Here is a 22,854-nt window from a genome sequence, read left to right on the forward strand (position 1 = left end):
CAAACGATGTGGCGAGGATGAGTGGCTTATTGAGGGCTATTGCTCAGCTCTGTGTGCCATTGCTGTGGGGAGTGTAGGAATTGTTACTGACCTTTAGTAACACCCACTCTGGAGTTCAGACTTATGCAGCGCACCCAGTTACAAATAAGGAATAAAATTAAGACTAATGGAGTGCTGCTGTCTATGTAGTTTGCATTGGCTGCTTACAGAAACCGCCCCTTAAAAATCTGACTCATAAAAAACCTGATAATTAGGTGAATTGGCTGTGTTAAATCAGCAAAAGCACTACATCTCCTGTAAGACCCCAAGACTACGCCTATCTTTTGCAACAAATCAGTGGCGTACATATTATACAATAACTCAAAAATAAGAAAAAAAATTAAAATTTTATTGAACTAATGTATAGTCTAATCTCATTATGATCTATTGTGAGAGTTAAGTTTTTGCTGACACTTTCTTGTCTGTGTTCCTTCTAACGGTGGTTCCAAGCTGCTTAGCACATCTCTTCCACTCAGCATGTTTTAAGGATTCTATGACCTTTAGCATTAAATCTGCTTTCTTACAAACTACTTCTCTGATGCCCATGACTTCAGATGGTTATTTATCCAGATGCATTTATGAGGCTGATGTTTTGTAGAATACTTATATTTTATTACATCCTCAAAAAAGCATTGACTTTTATATGTGCTCTATACATCTTCATGGGTAATTCTAGTTGCTGCCATTAATATGTCTGAAAGAACAAAAAAAATTCAAGGCACCTCATAAATCTCTTTTGCTGCTGTCTGTAACTTATCACACTGTTGACAACAATAAACTGTTATAAAAACATATATTTGGTGTTGCATGCAGTATGGGTTTATCTGCTGCTATAACTGCAGGTCACTAGATTCTGTTGTACAAGGCAGAGAGTAGAAAACTGATACAGAAGGTTGAAACAAATGCATCAAATACATCACAGCTGCCCATATGGTTTGAAACTGCTGATGGTAGGATACGCTTCATACACAGAGATATCAGTTTTAATATTGCACACCTGGAAATGAAGGTCTGGAAGTAAATGTCTGAAATGGTGTCACTTAAATAGCACATTTGTTCATTGTCTGTATTGTACATTACTTTTAATACCTCATACACTAATTACAGTTGAAGGTTTATGAAGGAAAGATGAAGGTATGTGCCACTGTACAGAGCTGCAATTTACAAACAGAGTTTAAATGGTGTGTTTTGAGAGGACAGAAATAGAAGGTTCATTAGATTAAAATACAATATTTTGCTCTCACAGAAGTAATTCTACCTGTCTGACAGAGACCCTCACTTCATCTAGGCTTGCATTTGAAATCTCCTGTCATATAACAAAAACATTGGTAGGGCTTGCAACACCCACTACTCAACCCCCCCAATAACTAATTATTTTTACCTACTATATCTAGGTTTGAATATCCTGGTAAGTTTGGAGGATACATACAACATTCAACTTTCAGCCTGATGCCTGGAGGAACTACTTTATAACTATGATCCCAGTATTCCAGGGACTGGGTAAAAATCAGTGATGTATCTTCATGAGAGACAGTGTCTCATTCCGTCTGGAGCAGCAGGATCGTATTTGGTGTGCCCCCCTCCCCATCCCCACCCCAAGAGACTGTGTTCATCATCTCGACTGTTTTAATGAGCTTTTTGCCTCAGTCGTCTGACTCACAGAGAAGTGGGAGCTTAAACTACATCACCTCATACAGTAATTTCATCTGCAGCATGGCTGAGGCCTGACAGATGATGCCTCATCGCAGCAATGGAAAGTCCATTCACCAAAGGCTCCACTGCAGGCTCAGGGTTGGCAGTCACACTTGGCTAATTTGACGGGGACGATCATTGCTTGGAACATGCAGAGTCACTGTTGGGCAAAGTGATCTGCACCCTGAGTTTTTGATTCATGAAAAAAACAACAACAAAAAGCATAAATAGTGTTCACTGCAAATAGGGAAGAAAATTAATGTCCCATGGCCAGTGTAAACAGCATTGCATAAGTGCATGTGGCAGCCCAGCTTCTTTTCAATCATTTCAATTGTATGTTGAAGGCTAAAGGGGATGTACAGGGTGGAGGTGGGGCAGGGGAATTTGTAATGATCTACTGTTGTATCTTTTATCAGGGAAGCTACGGCATCTCAAAGTGGCATCTCGGAGAGGAGTATAGCTAGAATTGGAATGGAAGGGGAACACCGGTAAAGGCCTTGATTTATGGGGCTATTCCTCACGTCACACACAGCGCTTTTGTAAGACTGCATCTTGGGGCAATTCATCACCCATCCCCACCCACCCACCCACCAAAGACATTCCCCTCTATGGAAACAAGCAAGGGCAAATATGGCACGGCTGATGGAACGTTTGCTGGGGAAGCTGGAGGCTTCAGGAAGCTCAGTGGCTCTCTGAGCTCTGCGGATCACACCACCCGCCTTGCTCATTCAAATCAACTGTTACTAATGTAATTTTACAGACATGTGACCTCTGGGGCATTCAATGGGGGAATTTCTATTATGCTAAGAAAAATCTCCCTATTTTATTTAAATCCATGCATACTTACACAAATGGCAGATAATTGGAACAACACCCATGAGAAAAATAATAGAAAATACATCAACACACATTATTATCATAATCATGTTAAGGGAGAGGTGACGAATAATAGAAAATACATCAGCACACATTATTATCATAATCATGTTAAGGGAGAGGTGACGAATACATTTTGGAAGAGTGTTTGAAATTCCTCTCCCTGTCTTATTTGAATCTTAACCCTTAAATTAAAATTGATTCATTTCAGCTCCTTTTTTCCCCAGATTCACCCGTGACACTTTATTGGAGTTTAAAGGTTTTCCTTTTTACATTCTTTAAGTGCTTGCAGCAGCTCTAAGCCTGCTTGTCCTCCATCATGCTGAGACAAAAGCATCCATTCACATTACTAATTCCTTTGACCATTAATGAGCACACAGTGAAGAATCTGCTGCTCAGTATCTCATTCTTTACCTCAAAAAATGGAATTTCTTATTTCAAAGCTGTGCACATTTGAATAAGCTGACTCTCAGATTTACTGCAAATGATGTTTTGAATTTCAATGGATCGCTCTCTTCCTCTCTAACACACTGCGGTCTGTTCTACTAAGCTATGATTTAACCAGTCTCAGTGATATGCAGCTGATATGGATCCGGATATGGATGCGTATACAAAAGGCTTCCTGACTTTGTGCAGATGACACATTCATTCACATAGCCTCATAGATAACACAAAAGGAACCATGAACAGATGTCATACAACAAGCAAAGGTCTGCGTGTGTGTGTGAATGTGTGTACATGCACATGCATGCATGTGTGTGTGTGTGTACATGTGCACGCATGTGTGTGTATTTGTGTGTGAGGAAGGGAGAGAGCATGCACATGTTTTAAGAGAGATATGTGTACACATGTCTTTGTGTGTACACATGTGGTGTGTGTGAGAGAGGAAGTGAGAGATAGAGAGGGAGAAATCAAGAGAGAGATAGAGTGATTGAGAGGAAGATAGCAAGAGACAATGATAGAAATGCCTGAGGCAGGCTCATAAAGTATCCTGCATGTTTATAGAGAGCCTCCAAGTTGATTCAATAATGCATTTCAATGGATTCAAAAACTGACCTAGATGGATGTGTAGACATACCTACATACAAACTGCTACTAACTTTAAAGTTAGTGGAAAAGCAAGTGCAATATATGCTTAATCACAGGGTTTACCACAAGCCAAAGTCGCTAGAGATATAAACATCTACAGGACAAATTCACAATAATAAATGGCAAATGGGATAAAACTCTTGGGAAATAAATCTTTGAAAGCTGCTTCCAATTTCTGCTCTAAATTAATAAATGCATCATTGTGTGAGTTGTATGATTTTAAGCAATATGGGGCAGATGATACTGTTGCCTCCATCTTTGTAGTTGTGTTGTATTATTTTACCATGTTGGACTTCATACAACTTTTTATTAATTCAGACAAGTTTTAAGAAGTTATATTTTGCAACAAAATGTTAAATAATAAAGAAAAATGTCTCTTTTTCTATTAGGCTGATTTTCCAGTTACAGATTAAGTCTATGCCTCATTTTTCAATGGCTAATTCCTTATGACAGTATAATTGAGTCCAAGACTGATCTTAATCTGTCCTGAAAACCATTCCATAAAGTGGGAAAGTTTAGTGCAAGACCTTCTTTTAACCCTGAAACCTTATGTAAGGTTATTTAATTTTCTCTTTAGGAGGATCATGATCAAACTAATCTTACACTGAACTATGCTCTATGCATGCCAGCTTTTCCTATATATATATATATATATATATATATATATATATATATATATATATATATATATATATATATATATATATATATATTTATATATAATGTTTTGCCATTTCACCTAGAGCCATATTATACTGTCTTGCTGTCTTGTCAGACTTCCACTGTCAGTTTAAGTGTTTCAACAGTTTAAATATCTGGGTTAAACATGTGACAAATGAACCTAATTATTATTTTGCATCTATACTTCCACTGACAGTGCTGTCTGGTCAAGAAATGAAAGATGGCGTCCTACTGAGCATTACTATTAAAGTCCAAGACTAGACGTGAAGATCTCATTTGAACGGTGAGGTATTCTATTTCCATGACAGAGCTGTCTTAATGCATTAATTTCAAAATTAACTGGCCTGTCTCTATCATAGCATAACAATGAGAATACACTTCGCAATTAGGTACTCTATTTCCAGAGGTGACGCAGTCTTGATGGCGGGTTGTAAAACTCCTCGTGCAATGAAGGCATTAATGGACTTGTCACGTTGTTCAGATCAGAATAACAGGTATATTATATCGCCATCGTGTGGTCAAAGTTGTAGCAAACCGCACTCTCGTAAAACATGCGCACTCGTTATTGATCAAGAAACGTTATTTCGTCATTTTGTACTAACGTATAATGCGAATCTTTTAATTGTTAAAAAGCGGAATTACAGATGAAATCTTTATTGTCTTGGGAAGAATGATTGGTCTTGGGCGAAAATCAGCTTTTCATGCACGACTATTTTGGTTTGCAACATCATTAAAGTAGAAATCTAACAGAATCGATGTTTTGGTGGTCTAAAGAGACCGCAAGGATACGCAGGTTTTGTGTGTGTGTGTGTGTGTGTGTGTGTGTGTGTGTTTTGTTGTTTTTAGTAGGCTACGACATGCTAATTAGTGAGTTAGTTTGGGCCATCGCATACATAGAGATTGGCATCATAACATACCAATACATTTTAATGAGAAGTTTGATAAAGTTTCGAAAATAACCCACGCTGCCAGGAGCTCCAAATATTTTTCTTACATTGGGATTCCATTAAAAATAAAATGCAGTCAGGTCGCAAAACAAAGGGCACCATACAGAAGCACAAGATTATTATTTAAAGGTATTCTAAACAATATATACATAAGTGGCTTTTGATCTGAGGACATGTCTGTGGATTAGAAACTCGCTGTTTATTGAAGTTTATTATTAAAATAAAATCCAGAATTGCTGCCATAAATTCAGTGAGATTCAAACCTCTCAACGACAGCTCAACCTAACAACAACGAACGTGCACAACCCTCTGTGATGAGCCCGCCGCAATTTTAGTCATGTTTGACCGTCATGATGTTTGACTATTACTCTTGAATGACTTGCTAGATGTTATGACGTCAAGATTTGCTGAAGTGAGTTTACGATCAAGATGTGGTATGCCAAGGTGGTACAAACAGAATAGACGTGCGCACACGCGGCAACTAGCTAAAATGAACAAATCGCTTTGAAAAAGCAAAACTGGCTGACTGGCTACGAAGGTGAGTCCTCTCGCAGTGAACAGACTATCCAAAGGGAAAAAAAAAGATTACAATCTGTTGATTCCAGTTTTAAAATAATATTATCGTCTTAATTCACGTTTGACTCTGTGGTCACAGTTTGGAGATATCTATATATATTGGTTTCGAAAAGAGTGGCCTGACTATACGACATCTGTGGAACCGAGATACGACCGTTGGAAGAAATTTAAGAGAAGAGAACGATACTGCGCCTACAGTAGACTATTTGCTGACAGAACGACTTCTTGCATTGCCTCGACAGTATTGCGTGCAGATACAAGGACCCTTTGACCATCCCAGGAGAAGACTTGTCAAGCATACCAAGCAGCATCACTGGAGGCGAAACACAGATTTTTTTTTTTTTTTTTTTTTTTTTTTTTTTTTTTTTTTTTTGGTAAAGGAAACCGTTTACAAGCAGAAGACAGCACTTTTCGTTGGGAACGAGAAGGAGACAGCCACACCACAGTAAAAGCTTTCACGGAACAAATATGTAGCAAACCTGTCTCACGATGAGACCAATCCAAGAAAATACACAGTCTGTATGACCATCGATTCGCCTCTTGACTTAACCTTTCGGTCTGTATGGAACGAGAGTAGGAACGGAAGGGATCAACATCAGCAGCAACGAAACCAGGTTCATTTCGACCTTAACCATGACGGCTAGGATGTTATACTTTTTCATTTGCTCTGCGGCATTTTTGATCGAGCTGCAGTGCGCCTCGCAAAAAGGCACAAACGGACTTACTTTTGCCACGTCTGTTCTTGTTAATAGCACACTGGAGGCAAGCGGCAAAAAGGATTCAAACCAAACCTTTAGCTCTAGACTCAAGAGAAAGACCCTGTCTGTTGATTTTGCTGTCCCGTCTCTTTTGCGACACTATATGGCAATGTTTATTAAACGCCCGCTAAATGGAGACTGCCTGACTTATAACGGATGTTATACGGTGCGCGCTAACTTACGAATGCACTGCATACCCTTGCAAAAAACCATCGCCAGTTTGCTTGACACAAAGTTGGCCGCGATGGACAGCATGGGGGCAGAAAGGTTGAACGGATCTAGCACTGGACAGCTCCCGTATCGACACAAGCGGCCGATGCCCAAAGTTCTGAATTTAGGCTTGACAAAGGCCAGCCGAAAATCAAATCAAGTTGTGGTAGAGATAGGTGAAGATATGGTTAAGGCTGGATGCGGAGGGCTAGCTGTTTACGAGGATGCACCGGTCTTATTTCTGGAAATTGACCTAACACGTATTTTGGAATGGTGGCTCGGAGCCGAAGGAGGTAGGCTGAGGGTTCGACTTATGCCGGAGCGGAAAGCTCAGGTTCCAGGGAAAGAGGACAAGTACTCCGCGGCCATCCGGGCTGCTGACGCCCGGCTATTACTACAGATCGCCTCAAGTGGTAAGAAGACAATAAAATAGTTATACAATTATAAATAAAAAAAATTATTAAAAAAATAGTTATAAACCTAATAGTTTGCAAGCAAACATTTAATATTTGTTCATTTTGCTGTTTATTGATTTAGCAATGTTTTGAAATTAGAATTTTTTATATAAACAAACAACACTTATCAAACGACACATTCATATTAATGTGAAAACCTTAAAAGGTAGTTCAGTAGAATTGCACACTTCCAGTGTTATTTTGCCTTCAACAATCTTGCAAATGGGCTGTATGCCTATATACTGACACATTTACGCATTTAAACGATTGTTGCTCTGTAACATTTCATTGTTGACAGATGAGTAAACCTTTCAAAGTACCATGGCAGGCAGCAATAAAGGTTATAAAATAAATCTAGTATTAAACTATTATTACTTTAAACAGAATCCACAGCTGAGCTTAGTCTCACCATGTCAGTATCCAGGGGTGAAGTTTTTTTCCCACACAGTCATAGCAGTGTAATTAGCTCTAATTAATACATAATTTTTTGGTAGAGGTATTTCAGACCTGGATGCATATAGGATAATTGTTTTAAAGTTGGGGGACTACATGACATGGCCTTGGTTATTCGATTTCTACTTCTGTGGTACAACTGTTAACAATGCAGCTATTTGTAATTAACCTGCCCTTGGAAAATGCATGTTGATTAGAAAGCAAACAGAAAGAATGAAAACCATAACTCTTAAGTGGGATAGCCTGGACATGTGTGTGCTATTCAATGTTCAAGGTTAAAAAGGCCCTGCGGAATTGGTGGTTTGAACAATTTCTTATCAGTCACTATATGAATATGCAAATCATTATGGCTGCAATGCACTTAATGTACATACATTTGTTTAATGATCAGTATATGACCAGTGATCTAAAATACTTTATTTCAACTGTGGAAATGATTCTTACTTGTTACATATTGTTATTATGGCCAGTTATATATTGTTATTGTTGTTTGAATCCAACGCATTTTACAGTAAGGAATCCACTTAGATAAGCTTTATTGTTAACTAATCATATATACTGTCAATAACTTATTGAGATTTCATAAAATTTCATTTCTTGAGTATTGCTTATGTAAAGGTACAGGTTGTACACTTCAGGGATGATATTACCTACTTTTGCTAAGTCAAATCAATGTGGTAAACGAATCCATGTATATGCTTTCATTGCCAGTGGGCATTGGTTGGCTTTATTGGTGATCTCAGTGCTCTGATGTTCTTAACCATACAAAGTCCTAGAGTGTTATACCACTATGAGAAGGATTCGAATATTTATCCCACCCTAGAGCAAGGAAGTTGTAAGATCATCTGTCCTCTATGGTGTTTTGTATGACTTTTTACAATCAGTTTTCTTTTTCCTTTACATATCAATATCTATGCTTTTTCTTCCACAGATAGATTTTATTAAACACAAGACATCAGAAAAGATCAATTACCATCAGCAGTAACAGACAGCATGACAACTCTAAGAACAAGCTTATGTCATCATATAGGCAGATAAAAAGCAAAGAAAATGCAGATTCTATGTAACATGGAAAGTTCATGGGCTCTGCAAAGGTAAATAAGAAATGCATTTGGTTACGAAAGTGAAAAAGTGCATTTTTTTTTTAACTGACAGCAACATTTATTGTCTGAGTGGGCTTGAAAATGGCCCCCAATGGATATGCCTCTCTTGTACGCATCTCTCCCATTCACTGGATAAGAGAGAATCAATAAGATGCCTGGTTGGAACAGTTTATCTCTTTCACTACGGAATTCACAGTGAAACTTGGTATCTCAATAACAGCACACTTTAACCTCTGTGGCCGCTACATTTTGTGTTTGCAAAGAGATCCTGAAAATGCTAGTCTTATTTGAATCCTGTATACCACTGTTTGGTTCAAAGCTATGCATGCAGCTTTTCTGACAACTGTGCCTTGGCTAGTCTTGCTAAGACTGCCTTGACTTTTGTGCACTGAGCATCAAGTATGGCTTAGGACATGTGTTCTAGGATTTGTTTGGAAAACATAAGCCTATTATCTCTGTGTGTGTGAAGCTTAGTGAAGAAATTATTGGTCTGTGAAAACAACTGGGAGAATTATTTTACATGAAGACACTATTGAGACAACAATTGCAATTACAAGATTACTATTTTAAACTGAATAGAAATATTCGATTCATCCAAATGAAAAAGTATGTTCTTATATTCTATGAGCTAGTGGTTGATTCATTGCTGTTGTTCATGTGCCATTTTGCTGTCTTTTGTCAATTCAGTGAAGGCATTAGCTTACGAAACTTTCCGCAATTGCCTACATGAGCATGTGTTCAACTGGATGTTAAAATTACTAGGAGAAATCAGAAGTGGTTGATAGGAAAACTTGTTTATACATTGTCTTATATGCAGCATCACCTAAAAGTATGATTAAGATCAGTTTAGCTGCTGGCTCAAATTCAGTGCTTGTAAGGTACTCATACTTGTTTATTTCAGAACTAATTCTGACATATGCATTTCACCCAGATGGTGAACAAGCAGTCATTCTGAAGTGACACTGTTACCCTAGTAAGCGATTGGTCTATAGCTGTCAGTTTGATCTCAACATTTAGCAATGACAGGTTCATTATACATGTGTTTTATAATCAACAGACATAAGAGGTCATAGACTGCAGTTCAGCACCCCAGTCAAACCACAGAGTGGATTACTTCAAAGATCAATATGTTTTAGAAATCCATATCTAGTCCTGATAATCGTCCCTTCTAGTTACAAAATATCAGCCAAAATGCAATGTTTGGACTGCAGTGTTCATGATCATTTATGTTACTTAGTTAATGAAGTGATTTAACTTTAAATCTTTATTATTGATCTGTGTCTAACAAATATATTCACCTTTAATTGATTTAACAGTTATTTCACAGCAAACAACCATGTTTAGTCTCATTAATAAAGGACTTTACCTTCATAAACTATGCAGATTTATGTGTTCTCCCAGGAACATCCCTGAGGTTTCACACCTTCTCCATTGTGACACCCAAAGTATGTCAAGAATTTGAGTCCCTCTTCTGATATCACCTCAGAGTATATTGGTTCTCTGCAGCCACAAAACTGGGCCAATCTGGAAGTTTCTTTCTCCTCTTACTTTTCTTGCCTGTTTTCCTCATATTTGTCCCCAGCATATTTTGTCTTCCTGATTTTTATCTTTTCTTTGAGTTTTTATGTCTTTTCTCTTGGCAAAAATGCCTAACCTCTTGCTATATGCTAAAACATTGTCCTAGTGTTACTTGAGCCAAATAAATCTTTGCACAGGGGTATGAACATTTCACATACATGAGAAGTGTGTATTAAAGCAGCAGAGTACTTTTGTACAGCTCCAAATCTTCATCGCATGACTAACTAACTAATGAGCGGAGGCCAACCAAAATCATTTTAACATAGTTACAGCAATTTCAGCAATTTACCACAGTCCTTCCATCCTTAGGGGAGTGTAGAGTATGTTCAAGAGAGACAGCTATGCTCTTTCTTCATTCAGTGGCATCCTCCTTTATTGGGCTGTAATACTTGGCTTAGTCAGATAAAAATCAATGCATCTTAATGAGTTGTCCTTCTAACCTATCACCATCTATCTACAATGCTAATATGACTGGAATCTCAAGGGTTATCTACAGTTGGGCTTATTTGAAGGCTGTATTTGAAGGCGAGAGGCAGAATGCAGATGCAGAAGGTTCTTTAATAAACGAGGGAAACTAAACAAGGGAGGCTAATAAAACAGAGACACGGGGAGAACAGTAAGGCAAAGTAACACACGAACTAGGCAAACGGAAAAGCAAGGGTGACAACAGAGATAGTGGGAACAATCTGAGCAAGATGGGACATACCAAACTTACCAAAATAACTGACAACCTAGGGAACAAATCACAGCACTTAAATAACCAAGACAATTAAAGACTAACCAGACACAGGTGAACATAAGAACAGTGAAAAACAAAACAAGGAGTGGAACTGAAGAATAGATGAGGGGCAGAGAAAACTAAGCATGGAAGTAAAGGAAAAGAGACACGACAGGGAAACTATGAAAACAGGGATGCCAGGATTGTGGCAGAGACAGGGCCAAAAGGCGAAGCTAGGGATGACAAGGCAGGACAGGTAACAGAATTAATGGACATTGAGGAAGCCAATCTGGACATAGGAACTTGAAATAGGACCTGGTTGAGGAGCAGAAACAGATGAGAGGACACATGGAGTAAACAAAGAAGTAGGAACAGGACCAGGGACAGGACTACAAACAGAGATTGTGGCAAGACCAGGGGCATGCATGGGACTCAGGGCTAAACCCTGGATAGGTAGCAGAGTTGGGGCAGATTGAGGGACAGAAGCCAGATGGGGAACATGAGTTGGCCTGGAGACATGGTTGGAACAGGAGGCAGGCACAGATACAAGAGAAGAGAAGAGAGGAGAAACATTAGGACTGTGCACAGCTGTGGGAACGGGGACAGGAACAGAAGCAAAGACAGTGGTAAGTATTTCAGCACAACAGAAACAGGCACAGGAACAAAATACACCACAGGCATGAGTATGGGTACTGGAACAGGTAATGGAACACTGATGCTACAAAGCAGGGTAACAGATCTAACTATAGTAACAGAAACAGGCATGGATGTATAGACTGGAACATGGACAAAACCAGGAACAGGAGCAGGCAAAATATTAACTGAGGAAACAGAAGCAGACATGGGGGCAGTAATGGGGGCTGGCACAGCAGCCTCAGGGGGCAGAGGAGTTACAGGAATTGCACAGGGTGTAGACATAGGAGTTACAGGAATTGCACAGGGTGTAGACATAGAAGCTACATGGGTCTGAGGGGTCAACAGGGAGGCCTTTAGGGTTGCTGGCTGACTGCAATGAGTGGCCGAAGGAGTCCTAAGTGTCTTAGGAGCCCCACTTGCAACAATTATTGGGGGCATAGTGGAGTCTCGAGGAACAACCACAGGGACAGGCCTGGCATGAGGCGCAGGGACATGCAGAGTGGCTTCATCCACTCCCAGAAAAGGAACTGGTAGGGCGACGATCTCCATGCCAGAAACAGGGACTGGCTGAGTAGCGTCCTTTACTCCAGAAATAGAGTCTGGCTGGGGGCAGGTCCCGACCTGCAGTTGTTGCAAACGGGCCAGGAAAGACCAGAGGGGCAGCTACATTAGTCAACAGCGGGCCCAGGAGGTCTGCCGGCACAGCTTCGGCGGTCAGCGGTACTGCTGGGAGGTCTGGGGGGTGCGGCTTTGGTGGTCAGCAGTGGGCCTGAGAGGTCCAGAGGTGCTTTGGGAGATCAGTGGAGGCAGGTCCAACAGGTCTATATGTTTAGACAGACCTGGTAACAGGATAGTTGGCATCCACTACACCAGAAGCAGGAGCAGGATGGGTGGCGTCTTCCGCACCGGAGGCAGGGACTGGATCAGGATGGGCAGCATCTTCCACACCAGAGGAAGGGACTGGATCAGGATGGGTGGCGTCTTCCGCACTGGAGGAAGGGACTGGATCAGGACAGGAGGCATCTTCGACACCGGAAGCAGGGACTGGATTAGGTGGCATCCACTACACCAGAAGCAGGAGCAGGACAGGTGGTGTCTTTCACACTGGAGGCAGAGACTGGATCAAAACAGGCGGTGGTGTCTCTCACGCCGGGAACAGGGACTGGATCAGGCTGGGTGACATCCTCTACGCTGGTGAGATGGATTTTCGGGGTGGCTGAGAGGGTAGTAGCTACAGAAGGCTGGTATGGTGGGGTTGCAGCAAATTGTGCTGTTAACAGCTGGAAGAACCCCTCCACTGTCCTAGTCTCTTGAGCTCCGTGCTGGAATATTATCTCACCCCTCTATTGCTTTATCCTGAAGAAAGGTTTTCATGAACAGCACTTTCACTAGTTCGGGGGGATTAGGGCAGGTCAGATTCTGAAAGTATATGCGGCACTGCATAATAAATCTCCCAACAGACTTGTCCTCCCCATCTTACTCACTCAGGGTTGCCATAAGTGAGGGCAAAACTAAAGGCTTCCCAGCCTTAAGCGTAGAGGGCAGAGCCTTGAGATAATCAAACTCCTCTTCTGGGAGTAAACCAGCGTCCCTTGTAGTGTGGCGTGAAGGTGGCTGAACTGAAGGTGACAGAACACAATGTGATTTAACGAGGCCCTCCTGCTGCATTCTTGTTAGCAGTTGGTTATTCTGTAATGTTTTTACAGGGAAGAGGCGAGAGGCGGAATGCAGATGCAGGAGGTTCTTTAATAAACGAGGGAAACTAAACAAGGGAGGCTAATAAAACAGAGACACGGGAAGAAGACTAAGGCAAAGTAACAAACGAACTAGGCAAATGGAAAAGCAAGAGCGACAACAAAGATAGCGGGAACAATCTGAGCATGACGGGACAAACCAAACTTATCAAAATAACCGACAACCTAGTGAACAAAACACAGGGTTTAAATAAGCAAGACAATTAAAGATTAACCAGACACCGGTGAACATAAGAACAGCAAAAATCAAAACAAGGAGTGGGATTGAGGAACAGACGAGGGGTGGAGAAAAAGAAATCAAGAAATGGAACAAGGAAGTAAAGGAAAACAGACACGACAGGGAAACTATGGGATGCCAGGAGGGTGGCCAATTGTGACAAAGGCCAAACATGCAATTTGAGAATACTTTAATAGCTAAGCTATGGGGAATGGGCACAGACTGCAATGTTTCTGCTGGACTGTGATTGATACATTTTAATGATTTAGCACACCAGAGTATATCTTATCCCTCTGACACGTTGTTCTGTTTCTTTTGCTATATGTTTAAGGCTGTTAGCCATACAGATGTATGAATGTATACTTAACCCAACAAATGATCAGGTTCTACAAAAATGTAATTATGTAAATAAAATGACTTTCTAAATTAATATAAGGTTATCTAGAGTATTCTCCAGCAATTTAAATAAGTAATTCAAGTAATCCAGCTAATTAAATATGTGCATGTCTGGATTCAGTGAGAAAGCACTATAAATAGAACTCCAACAGTGTGTAATAGGCAGACATGAACTTCATTCTCCAATCTGGTCTCTTTTTCTAAAACTTAGCATATGCAAAACCAAAGATAATGTGGAGAACCAACATATGTTTACTTAATGGGGTGTTTTGCTTTCAGATATACAGATTAGATCTGAGCAAGTTTAGTACATCATCTAAGAGGCATGATTATGTTTATTGAAACTTCATTTGCAAACATGTTTTATTTGGTATTTTCAAAGTATGATTATTCACTAATACAAACCAACACAGGTATAATTCATTGTTGTAGTTTGGATCAACAGCAGTTGTAGAAATGTACTCTATAAATAAATGTTACATACTATGCTAGCTAATTATGCCATCTTTACAGTTATTGTGGTTTTAAAGCTGAGCACATGATGTACTTAATCAAGAAAACAATCATAAAGCTCTATTTCAAAGCTTTCTTTCATTTGTTCATTCATTCATCCATCAATTTATTTATATTTTATTTATGTAAACAGACTAGAGAGATTTTAAAAGTTTATTAACGAACTATATGCCCTTCAAGGTTACACCCAGTAATGCTCTAATTACCATTTGTAAAGAAGCTGAATCACAGAAAGAAGAATTGCTTGTTTGATATTACCATCAAGGTTATACACATTTCATCACCTAATTGATGCAAGATGGAATATTAATTTTTAAGATAATTTTCAGTGGTTGTGTAGGACACGTTATTGTTCAGGTAATTCAAGGTGACTTTAGTATTGTTCCCATATTTCTTTATCTTCATTCCCTTATGTGCTGGGTACTTATGGTGGATATATTTTCTTGCAGCTCATGAGTTTTTGATAAATTGGTCTTTCCTATTACACTGGCCTACATTGTGCAGCTAAGAGCTAGACATGTAAAAGCAAATTATTAGTGAAATATACTCTCCTGTGTGTTGAGCTGGTTGTGTGTGTGTGTGTGTGTGTGTGTGTGTGTGTGTGTGTGTGTCTGTGTGTGTGTGTGTGTGTGCGTGCGCTCACACACAAGTGTGTATGTTTAACAGAGAGAATATTGTATGATTACATGATGCTGCAAGGTGATCTTTATACTTTTAATATAGTTGTGTGATATATGTCACCATCCACATAGTAGAAACTGGAATGCAGTGTGCTATGAAGTAGCCTATCACGTACCATAAAATGACCCTGCTGAGAAATATAATTTGTCATGAGACATGGGACAATTACTTGCCACCATTACACAGTCCATATTCTTGCATTAAACATATGCTACATAGGGTAATGCATTTGGTCTAAAAGTGGGGTTTAGTTTGTACATATTTAGAGGGACCAACTATTTTGGGTACAACAACATCATTTGTGTCCACACCACTAAAGTAGTATGGGAGCTGATAATTGACCCAATCCAAGTCCCACCTGCTGCTGATTTCTGTGTAGCAGCACCAGCTGAATGATGGCCAACTCAAGGACTGATGAGTCATGATAATTTACAAGTTCCATGAATTCATTGTAGGGAATTACAACCCCCCCTGCCAAAAAATCATGGATAACCAACAAACCATGCCTCATTTCTTAAGTTGCTCAATAAAAATAAGTAAGCTGTTAGATATTAATAAGTAAAAAAATAAGCTTTTAAATAATAAAGAAGTAAGCTTTTCCTTTACAAAATGTCAATAAAAGACAAATCAAGATACCTAAATACCATACAGTGTCGCATAATGCCATAGAAAATATCATATATATACACCACCATTCACAAATTAAACAAAGAAAACTAAATTGTAAGTTGCTTTGGATAAAAGTGTCAGATAAATGTAAATATAAATGTAAAACAAACACAACATTTTGCACCTTAAGTGGTTTAAAGATGAAAACAATTAACTAGGATGAAATTGTTGGAAAGCAAAGTACATAGTTCACATACACACAAGTAACCATAAATGTTATGCAAGTGATCTTGAAGTTCTAGTAAAGATAAACATATATTTAGCAAATGGTCTCAAATTGCCTGGTTCTTCTTCTAGTGAGGTCATAAATTCACAAATAGAACCTTTCAACATATAATCCTTCATCATTAACTGAGTATTCCCTCCTGTTCATTACATACATACAACATGAGCTATCAAAAATCAGCAACATTGTCAAAATAAGTCAATGCATTGTTATGTCTATCTTCAAAGGACAATAAAGTGGTAATGAATAAATGAATACACACAAAAAATGAATAAACAGAGAGCATCTTTTGATGGTCATTTACATTATGTAAGGTTAAAACAGATGTTATATGACTAGAGTTTGATAGGATTCAATCTTCAGTAGATCTTGTTTACCTATTAATTGTTAATAATAATACCAATTTAATTGTTTTAAAGAAACTGAAATAAAAAAGTGAAAACAGCAAAGGAGAGAACTTCTGAATTTGTGACGTTTTAATCAGTAAGTAATACCGAGTTGCAGCTCAGTATTTAAATAGATTAGGTACCACTTCTCTCTCTTTGAATGAACCAATAACAAAAACAATATTATCTAGAAAAAAGGGATTGGCAATTCAGCAGTTGGTCAGAAATTGTTTTTGTGAAGTAGTCACATAGGCTGCCTTATGTTTAGGTTAGTAAGTGCTAAATTTGCTCAGTTTCTAATGAGATTTTTGTGGGGAAGAAGCTAAAAGGTGTAACAAAATATGATTTTTTCACTAGCTGTTATTTTTCAGCTGCTGTGTTCAGCTTATATTGAGATCTTTCCTATAGCTGAATAAGCTGCTATTATTTAAATAGTAATTTTCTATTTGGGTTTTGAAAAAAAAAGATAAAGGAACCAGTCCAGAGCATCCAGGACAACTACTGCCACATCTATGCAATTCCTCAGGTTGATTTCAGGTGTAGTTGCTAAACTGTGATTGGAGCTTAAAGGAAAAAGGCAGAGCTTGGGGTCGGTCAGTGCACTCCTCTGGATGTACATAAAAATAAAAGGGGCTTGATAAAGAATACACTGTAATTTAAGTTGAATTCACTGAAAACTTTCAAAGTTTTATCTCATGCACTTATGTAATAATATGGGTAAGTCCTAAATTATTCTTTTTACAGTTCTCTTTATGCATGATCCACCATTAACTGATTATTCAAACAAATATGTTCCACACTTCTTTCTACACAAGGGAAGCATAATAAATATTTTCATAATCATTTGTTTGGGATAGTTTACCTACAGCAAGGGAAAGCAAAACAGACAGAGAGAAAATGAAAGCTAGAGAGAGACCACTGGTAAAACCCCAAAAGAATTCCATAATACATGAGACAATAACAATTTAAGGCTTAGTTGAAAAGAAACTACCTATATATATATATATATATATATATAGGAAAACTATCATTGATACATTTATTCTTTCACCTGTATTATTAATGTAATTTATTTTTTCATTAAATGACTAAAAACAATTCTTCAGTAACATCTCATTTAATTCATTTTTCCCTTGTCTTTTTGTTGTACTATTGCATGGCACTGCACATGGTTTGTCCCCTTCTTTGAGACTGAATGTCTAATAAAGGCTCTCTTGGCTCAGACTTTGGTAATTATGAAAACTAAGTGAAGATATTGGACATTTTTAAACACTGCTGCATAAGATGTTGGAATTTTAATGAAAAGTAAAGTCTATTAGACAGCTCTTATTAAAAGTTCTCCACCAAATCTGAACACCTTAACGAGAGGTCTGATCAGAAGTGTGCTGCTATGAGCTCTTCAGTGTGAAGCCTATTTCTTAATAATATCCCATTTCCTAGGTAATTAGTCAAGCAGTACATTTTCAATCCAACAGGGCAGTAACAGAAATGACCGATGTCTTAAAAAGCCAAAGGATCCTAAAATGATGAGTTTAGGCTATTTGCAGCCCAGACAAATTTTAGGGTAGCGTTCATCATTGTTCTGACAAGCATGTGTTTCTAGCAGCTGGCTAGTGTGACTGCAGCGTCTGCTTCTTGAAGCACACACGTGTGTGTGTGTGTGTGTGTGTGTGTGTGTGTGTGTGTGTGTGTGTGTGTGTGTGTGTGTGTGTGTGTGTGTGTGTGTGTGTGTGTTAGTTTGTGTGTGCGTGCACCTGTGCATGGTGGATGGCGTTGGTATGTGGCTAATAATCACTAAAATGTGTTAACACAAAGATCCAGCTGACAGTCAAGGTGAGATCAATTCCCACATGGACCACAAGCAAGTCTCACGTGAGCATTGATGACAAGGAATAAGCACATTAGAGAGAGAATCAGGGTTGGAGCTCTGAGAATCATCTGCAAAGCAACAAATTAAGAACGCCAAGGCTGCTGAGAGCTGTGTCCATTCTACCTAATATACCCACAATAGCAGCAGAAGGCATAATCCTTGACTTCTCTTTCCCTATTTAGGCTTAAGATGAGGTACTGACTCTAAAATGTTCTCTACAAAGATTGTTGACAGGGGAGGAGCCTCAGAAGAAGAGGATGCATGTAACGTGATATCAGATAGCGTGAATGTAGAGGTGTGAGTTGGTACAAAGTGTGCTGTCGTACAATAATCCTCCGCCAAATCTTTTTGTGGGTCACACACTTTGCTTCATCTCCCAGCGCTGCTCTGTTGGAGCAGGCCACACTGGAGAATAGGTAGGGAGGTGAGCAGGGGTCTACCGGTGTTTTAGGGGGGGTGGACAGGGAAGTGGGGAAGCAGGGCAGGAGGGAGTGTCGAGCTTATCGCCGGCTCATGCCACGACAGCACGCAGTGTGGTGTGCTTGGCAAAAGCTCCCCCGGAGTCACGTCACTGCATCTGAATGCAGAGTGCCACACACACTTTTCACATACATTCAGCCACACTTAGCTTATCTTCTTCCCAGCCTGAGCAGCAGAGAAAGAAAGAGAGAGAGAGAAAGAGAGAGAAAGAGAACCAGAGAGAAGGAGAGGGAGAGAGAGAATGAGAAAGAGAGAGAACGAGAGAGAGATGCCAGAGTTTTGACAGAGTCAAACTTTCCGTCTGTCTGTCTGTCTTTCTCCCGGAGTGTGAGGAGGAAATGATGGTTGAAATTCAAACACTAAGGCTGCAGTAGCTCTACACTTGAGAGCACAGACTATTCTGGCTGAGATATGGCACATAATTGAAAACTGTTGGGGGAGGGAGTACTGTTTGCATGTAGTGTGAGAGAGAAAAAAAACATCAATCATCACTGGTGCCTGTTTATTTACTGTCCCTGCTTTGTTTGTACATGCTCATCTTTGTTTGAGTGCGAGACGATTTGCTGATAGATGGACTAAGAACTGTCCAGGGTCTGACAACCAAAGCGGTTATGAAGAATTCAGGTAACATCTGCATTTAAATTTGCACTTTTAACCTATCTATGCAGAATGCTTTTTTTAAGTATTATTGAAAATGATCAGTTCAATAAACAATATCAAGAACAAAAAAACTTGTCAAATCCATTCATGCTAAAATAAAGCTGTACTTAATTCTAATATATTTTAAAAAAATTTAATTTATTCACATTGCAATTAAATCACAGACTGAATCACTGACTCACTTGTGTCGGTTGTATTTAATCAAAAACCAGTTACCTTTGGTCTCAAACTACTTTCATGCTCAAACTTGTTTGAAAGAGATTGCATTCAACCATTGAGAGCAGATGAGTGTGGCGGTGTGCCATGTTTCCTCACTGTAGTGCCAGATGATGCAGTGACACACAATGCTCATATTTCACATACAGATCCATTTTACGGGGTTAGAATCCACTGAGAGGACTCTGCAGAATGGCAGATACCAGTGTGTGTACCCAAGACATTAAGGTTTATTTTAGCTCTGCCATAAGTGCATAATATCAGATGGGATGCTATTACATTCTGGGATATATTGGCCTTGAAAGCTTTGTTAAAGCATTCTATATTTCAGCCAGTGCCCTGAGCTGATGCATTAGCACAGTATATTCAAATGCAGTGCATCTCTGCTGGTGCCAACTAGGCATGCCTGCTTTGCCCTTCTTGGACAGACCATTGACTTGCCTTCCAAGCCCTGATTCTGACCCATTCATCTTGCTCACATATTTCCTGACATGCTGGTTCATTCTGTGGGCGTGAAAAGGACCAGGACAAGATGAGAAAGGTGTTATAGATGGAACTGGCAGTGTGTCAAGGGAGTAAGAAGGTTTTTTCCCCTTTGTGTTGGCAATATTTCTGCTGTTGGCTAAGCTGCATTTTTAGCCTTTTTAGCATCAAAATTGCTGACCCCTCTAAAAAAAAAATTGCACTGTCATTGCACCAGCAAAGCAGAAGATCAGACAGAAATGGAATGGAGAGACACGGCCTGGTTAAAAATGTCTTTGAGTAAAGAGAGAAAAGTTGCCTTTCACAATCTTAAAAGAGCCATAACCAAATGACCTAAAATGGACATGCATTCTGATGCCTTGTCTAGACAGGCTCATTTTTGCTACCTAACTTGACTTCTTTGACTTCTGATTCTATAATGGGAGAATGGGAAGATAGTCACTGACTAACACATAAATCAAATTCACCCCTGAATGAACAGAAATCTCAATATGACTGTAGCAACAGGAAATGACATACCAACTCCTCAAGTGACAAGGCACATGTGAAATGTATGCTGTCAAGGGTCAAACACGAATAAAATGTTTCAGTCTCTGACTTATGTATTTAGACTGAGGGAACAAGACTGAATAGGAGACAAGTAATCTCTGCACTGTCAAGGCTGGAAAGAACTTTGGCATTTTTAACGGCCACATATGATTTTTACAAGGACAAATGGTTTAATGCAACATTTCAGCCAGAGTATTTTAATGTGGATATGTTTGCTGGAATCTCATTTTATAATTTGTTATTTATATAAGGCTCTACATGTTTCATTCACATTTTCTCCCTATCCTCTTTTGGTACTCCACTCAAATCTCAGGCAGGAGCTCAGAGAACACAAAGAGTGAAAAGGGGCTGATTTGACCGGGACAGCTTAGAGTGGTACATGCTTGTTTTCACACAGCAGCTTAGAACGATTCTGTTCTGTCTGCAGCTCTTCTGTCTGACAGCAAGAATAGTCATATTTAAGAGACAAGCTCATTGGACTAAACTGTAAGTGGCTCTATTCTGGCCCAGCAATGGGACCCCACAGACCGGGCAGTAGGTGCTCTCCAGCTACCTGCGTAGGAGTGAGCGACAGCTAATGAGTGCAGGGAATAGGATCTGCCTCCCCTGAGAATCAGAAACCTGACAGCATCTCTGATCAGCCCATTTACACTCATTCCTGACCATGTGGTAGCTGCTCAACTGGCCGCTGAGGTGAGAGTGAGCCCCCTCCAATCCCGTCTGCCACTCACAGAGTCCCTATGAACATTTGACTTAGAGTCTGTCACAGAGTGCAACTGTGTGCCTACATGTAGGGTCATGCCATCACTTGCACTGCAGGGACGTCACATACCAGCATTGGGCTGGTACCTCTCAGCCTCCCATTTGGAGCATGCTGTCAAGATTCCCAGAGACAAATACCAATAGAAGCAGAGTGAAAGCTAGCCAGGCTGCAGACGGCACATGGCAGGGAAGTCATTGAGGAGAGACCGAGGCCCGGACCTCCAGATGGGAGCCACGCTCAGCTTGCTCTGAACAGTGATGCGGCGGGCCTCTAGTCCTCCGTCTCTCCTCGCTTTACTGCTTTAGTATTGAGCAGGGCTCAATCAGATGTCTGATGAATGCCAGACCCTCACCAGAGAGGCAATAAAAAAACAAACAAACCAATGGGGGAGGAAAAATGAATGGCAGTGCCTGGGCACAGAGGCTGCCTCCTGCTCTTATTCTGATTAAACAGGGACCATCCAAGGGGAAGAGGCCATTAAAGACTGATTGTATTGGCTTTATAGCTGTCACTGAAGAAAGACGAGATAGCAGCCATTTTCTCTGCTCTCACGCTTTATGTTTGTACCCATGGCTGACTGTTTACCAACCTGTTTTGCCGGGCTGATCAATTCAGCCTGGCCGACATGAGGCCTTGGCGCGGACGGAGACTGCCAGTTTTCATGGGTCATGAAACACCTTTTAAAGTGATGCACTTAATGAGGCAGGGTTAGTTGCTAAGGAGCCAAAACTGCCTCCAATGATGGCACTGACAGGTGCATGAGCCCGGGTTCATAAAGAGTGCTAAGAAAAAAACAAAGGGATTTGAGGATCCTGTAAAGAGGTATAATGTTTCACAGAAAGGGGGAAAGAGCTGCCAGCAGGTTTAAGCAATCCTTAAAAATCTAAATCCTTTACAGTTAAGGAGCAGTTAAAAATGTTGAAAATAAAATAAAAATTGAAATTGAAAAAATAAAAATTGTATTAAAGTTCAGTTGTGCAATTAAACAATTATACCAGCCCCACAGCCTGATTGTAGCATGATGAGATCAAAGGCTTATACAGTGAAAATGTACATAATAAGCTAAGCAGACATTTCTTCATCATGCAGTGTTGGAGACAATACGTGTATGACTGACCAAATTGGATAATTTGGTTTATTGACAGCTCTGCTGTCATCGGCTGCATCAGTCACGTCTGCT

General features: G+C 39.8%; 1 protein-coding gene across 1 annotated transcript in view; it reads left to right on the top strand.

Annotated features, from left to right (window-relative positions):
• The first annotated feature begins 6,292 nt into the window (after nt 1-6,292).
• Nucleotides 6,293-22,854, top strand: part of alk (ALK receptor tyrosine kinase) — a 236,810-nt gene continuing 220,248 nt past the window's right edge. The window contains exon 1 of the mRNA XM_027020557.2: nt 6,293-7,281. Coding sequence (XP_026876358.2) covers nt 6,534-7,281 — 748 coding nt within the window. The 5' untranslated portion in view covers nt 6,293-6,533. The remainder of the gene's footprint in view (nt 7,282-22,854) is intronic.

Source organism: Electrophorus electricus, chromosome 13, assembly GCF_013358815.1.
Source record: "Electrophorus electricus isolate fEleEle1 chromosome 13, fEleEle1.pri, whole genome shotgun sequence".
Lineage (NCBI taxonomy): Eukaryota > Metazoa > Chordata > Actinopteri > Gymnotiformes > Gymnotidae > Electrophorus > Electrophorus electricus.